At 47.0% G+C, this 6000-nt stretch overlaps 1 protein-coding gene across 1 annotated transcript in view; it reads right to left on the bottom strand.

Moving 5' to 3' along the window:
* Positions 1 to 233: 233 nt before the first annotated feature.
* Positions 234 to 6000, bottom strand: part of LOC128455176 (adhesion G protein-coupled receptor L2) — an 87902-nt gene continuing 82135 nt past the window's right edge. The window contains exon 20 of the mRNA XM_053438852.1: positions 234 to 1706. Within this exon, the coding sequence (XP_053294827.1) occupies positions 844 to 1706 (863 nt within the window). The 3' untranslated portion in view covers positions 234 to 843. The remainder of the gene's footprint in view (positions 1707 to 6000) is intronic.

The following is a 6000-nucleotide window of genomic DNA, read 5'->3' as shown; positions in this document are numbered from 1 at the left end:
ACTACTGGCAAAAAACTCATCATTCATGAAAGCAAAAGCACTTCACAAGCAGAGACGTGAGCATGACTTCATATGGACTGATATCTCTCAAAACCTTTTTTTTTTTTTTTGTTTAAATGCAAACATACAACGAGTCAAGTGTGAGAGGAAAAAGCACATTTCCACCATTTTGATTAACCTTGTCTGAAGAATCGTATTAACATTGAAAGGGTATAACTACTGAACGGTTGCCATTTCTATTTTTTTGTGGTCTTTTAACATTTTTACACTAGTGGTACAGCAAAATATATTTTCTTTAGCTGTTACTTTGACAACAGTTAAATGTGCAATAGAGAAAATATAAGGCCTGAGTCTGAATTAGTGGTTTCTTAACTTGACAGCCCCGACTGTGTATTGGAGCCACACTAGTTCTAGTTCTGTATTTTATGACTAAAAAGACCCTGGTTCAGCAAAGTCCCCCAGGAATATGTCAGGAGTTTCATAGTTCTTTGCTCGGAGTATTTTTTTTTTTGTATCCCTTGTTGTTCGACTGTTCTTTCAGTACAACAGAAACGAGACAAACTTATCTGTGAAACAGCGGCCTGTGTGTTCATCTCTGCACCTCTTTAGTCCGACAGCAGAGTTTTCACAGACCACATTTGTCTGGCATCGCATGGACGTGTTCCGTGTGTTAATGAGATCTGTGTGCAAAAGTCATTTATTCATTCCTCTTCCCACCCAACAACATTTCCCTTCCTGTTCTAACAGGAAGAGCGTGTGGAGTGCGGAGCCAGACTCGCCGGCTCGCTTGACATCGACGAAAAGTACCCATCTGTTGAAACCTGTGCAAACAAAGATGGCCGCTCAGAGGCTGGTAATGAGCTGCATTTGTCCGTCGGTGGGCGCCTCTCCTTCCGGAGCACATTCCTCGTTGTTGGGCGAGATGATGCAGCCGTCGCTGATGCCTCTGTGGATGTGGTAGTAGGACAGGGGCGGCGGTGCGTCGCCGAGCTCGGGCATGCTTTTATGATACGCGTCCTCGCTCTCGCTTCGAGGAGAGGGGGAGAGCTCCTCCTCCTCCTCTTCCTCTGGGGGGTAGGGCGAAGCAGAGGGCGAGGGCGAGTCTCTCAAGTTTGGCATGCTGGTGTAAAGCGAGTCTCTATTATTGTTGGGTGACTGGGAGCCTGTGTCCTCCACTGCGGTAACAGTCTCGGAGCCATGGCCGCCTTGCCCCTCCAGGCGCCTGGGGGCCTTCTGATTGCTGTAGAGCAGGGAGTGAGTCCTCTGAGGCAGGAGGGGGGCCTCCAGCGCCTCCTTATGGTGGGGGTGCAGGAGCAGCTCCAGGGTGGCGTGGCCTCCTCGTCCACCTCCTCTCTGCGGGGATGAGGCCTCAGCATGGTCGGCCACGATGGCGTCATCCTCGCTGCCGCTCCCACCCCCGCCTCGGTCCACTGTCACTCTGGTCTGGGGAGGCAAGGCTCGGTCCCTCGGGGCGTCGCGACCTTTGGGGGCCCCGCGGGGCCTGAGGTTGTTATGGACAATCTCAGAAATGATCATCTTTTCAAACGCAACATCGTCCAGGTTGAGGCCCCCCAGGTCACCTGCGGCCCGAACAGCCACGGCCTCATAGTCGTCTTCTCGCAGGGAGTAGCTGTTGTTGAAATTGCCATTGAGGGGGAGGGTGTCCATGGCACTGATGTCCCTGCTGTTGCTCAGAGAGTGCTGTCCTGCAACGAAAGGTAAAGGGAGCGCGTGAGGAATAATTTCTTTCTTTTGGACAAAACAAAAATCGTCTCCACCACATCCACACACACTTGATACTGCTCAGGACACTTCACTCTTGTTAATTTTAATTTCATCCAGATACAGAAACTTTCCAAAATCCAAAAGAGAACCCAATTGGCGCTCCAACATGTCTATCCTCATTCTGGCTGAATATCTATTAAGCCAAATCTAAGAAATCATCCTGAACAATATTGGAGAAATGAGAACAAGCAATGACTCAAACCTAAAATATATATAAAAATTAAATACTATAGCATCACATTGTAATGTAGTGTATGAGCAGGTAACGACACAGAAGCACACAGAAAGCAGCAAACAGGATGAGAGCAAAAGACACAAATGGATGCAAGCAGATGAGGAAGTGAACAATGAGAATAACATTCCGAGGGTTAAAAAGAAGGCAAGACAAGAGAGTAATGCTGAACACAGATGGCGGCCACCTCTCTGCACCTCGGCCCCACAAGCACAGCAACCACCCCCACACACCACGACAGACAGGCACGGTGCAATGACTCACTTTGCCACCACTCACATCAAGTGTGTCTGCTCAGGCTATCTGGCCTAAGAACAGCTGATGTGCAAAAAAAGTAAAACAGATGCTTTTTTTTAAATTGCAGCAGAAACAACGAAATCACCGAAATAAGACAAAAGTGGAAGCTTGTAACGTCCAGCCTGGATTCAGTCGATCCGACTCAGATTGTGTGTCCTTGCAATTAACTATAATTCAGCCCGTGGGATGCTTTTGCACAAATTGTCCGAGGTGGAGGGAGAATGACAGCGAAATGATGTGTTTAACAGTTTGAGAGGAAGCTAAAAGGACAAATCAAGGACGACTGAATCCTGGACTCAGCAGGTGAAAGGGTTCAGCAGCAAGCACAGTCTGTTTTTCTTCTTCAAAAAGGAACGTTTCTAATACACACAATCAGTTTTTCAATTTTTCAAGTGTACACCTAGTATTATGTGAGCAACACACACACACACACACACACACACACACAAACACACACACTCAGGACAGTGTACACTAATTCTGCGCAGCTCAATGACTAAGCTCAAGTAGCAGGATGGAAGTGAAGGGGTCCAGTTGAATGAGCTTGTGATACCAGGGGTTTATTTACTGTGGAACACCGTGAGGCTTTCAAGTGCAAAGGCTGACATTTTGTAGAGAGTCGTCACAGCCAGTTTCCACACACAATAAAGACAAACTTTAGTCGTGGGTTTCAAACTAAAGTGTCGGAGAAGGGATGATAGCAAGCGTGGGGGGGGGGGGGGAAACAAACACCTCTGAAAACAGCATCAAAGACTTTTCTAAAAAGAATGATAGAGAGCAAAAGGGCAGGAAAAAAGAGGATGGGTGGGATTATTAGACGCTTCTCTGAATAGACCCCGAGTCCAAATTTGCATTTGTTTATGCACGGGCGGTGATTTTATTTCAGACAGGTATTGTCTGCGGGGAGAGGAGAAGGGTGGGGGTGGGGGGGGATGATGTGAACAGAATTCAACTGGACACGGCGACAGCTGCACTCTGGGAACGGCTCCAGCAGAGATCCGTCCAAGATGTTCTCCTTACAGACTTGACTGCGTCGGATGAACATCTGCAGAGTATTAGTTAGTATTAATACACTCATAATAGGAGACACACACACGCACGCACACACTGTGCAGGAGCTGAACGTAATGACTCTAGCAGACGACATTTTCAAAGAGCTTATGTGAAACTTGACGGCCTCTCCGCACGTATTTCATACTTGGTTGGTGATCTTCACACCAGGTTTTGACATTTGTGTGTCACACCGCTGCCTGCTCTGCACAAACTGGTTTCCATATGTTAAATCCTAAGATTTTCCATGTTTGTCACTGCTTCTTGATCTGCTGTTAAATAAGTACAGGACGTATTTCCTTCTTTTTTTTTGCACTCCTGTGCTTAAACCCTGCTTGAGTGCTGCAGGTTCCCCTGAGGGGGGTGGTGGGGGGGGGGGGGGTGTCCTTCTCTGGGTAAAGGAGATGTTTGAGCCGACATTCGAAATAACCTGCTCATTAAATATCGGAAATCTTAATTCATCTCCTGTGCTGCAATGTTAACATGCAGTTATCCTACAATGATTAAGCAGGTAAACATGTTATGGTAATAAAGCACAAGCTGCCTGCACACACACACACACACACACACACACACACACACACACACACACACACACACACACACACACACACACACACACACACACACACACACACACACACACACACACACACACACACACACACACACACACACACACACACACACAAAGTTCGTCTGGCTCGGCTGCTGCTGAGCTCGCACAAGACAGAAAAGAAGTTAAAAAACAATCATGAAATGTCTTTGATTTTCTGTGCAGACATTGTTTGGTCCCGACCCTGCTTCATTATCTCCGAGTGTGACTCGCTCTCATTGTGCTGTGAGCGAGCTCGTGACACCAGACACCAGAACTGCGATGACTGCGGCAGGTTGAAGCTAAACGTTTCTGTGAATCCTCTCTTTACTCATTTTCGCCATACTGCCGTTTTTGTATATTCCCTTTTATCATCAGATGCCTGTGAATATCTGAGGGCTACGACTCTGCCCGCATTGCGTCATGTGGTTGTGTTATCATTATTTTTTTTTTTTTTTTAAATTGGGTTTTATTTTTTCTCTGCCAGAGAGAGAGAGAGAGAGAGAGAGAGAGGGAGAATGAGAGAGGGAGGAACTAGGTCACCATAAACACTGACATGATCTAAACCAAACTTGCTCGTGTTTGAAGTGGAAAAATGTAAAGATTTCGACACGTATGATGCAAGTGGGGGAGAGAAATAAACGATCTGGACCAACGTCTCAAACTCATATTTTCGACAGCGGGGAATTCCCACACTGCTCAGCGTAGCGCAGATAAGATAGAATTAACGCCTGAGACTTTTATCTCCTCGTGTTTATGGAGGAGGACGCCGCAGCGATATGAAGAAAAAGATGTGAGTGAAGAGGAACAAACGATAAATCTGGTGCAATTATTCTCAAAATGTTCATTCACACTGTCTCACAGGCACAATCCTCACGTGTTGCATGTTTAGAATAAATCTGACACACTTAAACAAACAGCTTGGGAAATAGACTCATTCACCTTCTTTGCGGGAGAGCTGCACGAAAAGATTGGCACCACTGAGGTTTCAGCCAGGAGGTGGTTAGCTTAGCTTAGCATGAATTCTGGAAAGAGAGGGGAGTGGTCCAATGGGAACAAAGTCCAGCGACTAGCTCCTCTAAAGCTCATGAATTAACTAGATCAGACTCAAGGGTAAAAAAATGATGTGCTGGACTGTTTCTTGGCAGATAACCTCCCACTGAAAAGGAGGACTGGTATCAGACTCCCCTCAACAAAGCGAATAAGTGTATTTCCCCAAAAAAACGAGATATAACAAACACAAAATCTCTGCAGGAGTAAAGGTGGAGGGTGGATGTGCACCTGGGGAGTGAAAGGCCGGTGGAGAGGGGGTGTTGCACACGACCGTTTCTGCCAGCAGGTTGTTATAAGGGTTAGTGTCGTGGGTTCGGAGGAGAGGGTTAGTTAGGAGGTAGTTGCCGGTCATCCCTGAAATAACAGGAAGATAGAGAAAAGGAGAAAAATCAGGAGTGAGAAAGGGGAAGAAAATAAACAGTTGAGGAAAAAAAGAAAAAGTAGCAGGAGGTTCTGTAGCTCATGGTCTGTGGCGGCGGCGGCTGCGCGGTGGTGCTATTGGTGCGCTCGTCGGTCGACATAAACAAACGCTGACATGTGCCGTCCGGATTCTAACACCGCTAAAGAGTTATGACCGCCGATGGGTCTGACTTCTATTACGGACAAAGCCGCCATAGAAATGTTGGTGGGGGCGAAAAAAAAAGCCTTCATCCAAACAGTCCGTCGATGGAACCGACAAACAACGTTACCGCGACGAGTGTTGACCAAAGCGCAGCAGCACAATCAGCTGCAGTGTTTACGTGAAGCAACTTCGTCCAAACAAACTCGTCCAGTCGAGACACCAGACCAAACATGTCTAAGTGGCCCGCCATGAATAATACAGTATCCCTATCATCCCCAGCATGCTTGTGTAAATCCTCAAGAATGTAATAACTAGCCCTCGGTCATTTGGACGGATCGCCGAGAAGCCCCTGCGCTGGCGTGTGTGTGTGTGTGTGTGTGTGTGTGTGTGTGTGTGTGTGTGTGTGTGTGTATGTGTGTGTGTTTA

This window comes from Pleuronectes platessa, chromosome 13 (assembly GCF_947347685.1).
Source record: "Pleuronectes platessa chromosome 13, fPlePla1.1, whole genome shotgun sequence".
Taxonomy (NCBI): Eukaryota; Metazoa; Chordata; class Actinopteri; order Pleuronectiformes; family Pleuronectidae; genus Pleuronectes; species Pleuronectes platessa.
This window is presented reverse-complemented; position numbering and strand designations above follow the sequence as displayed.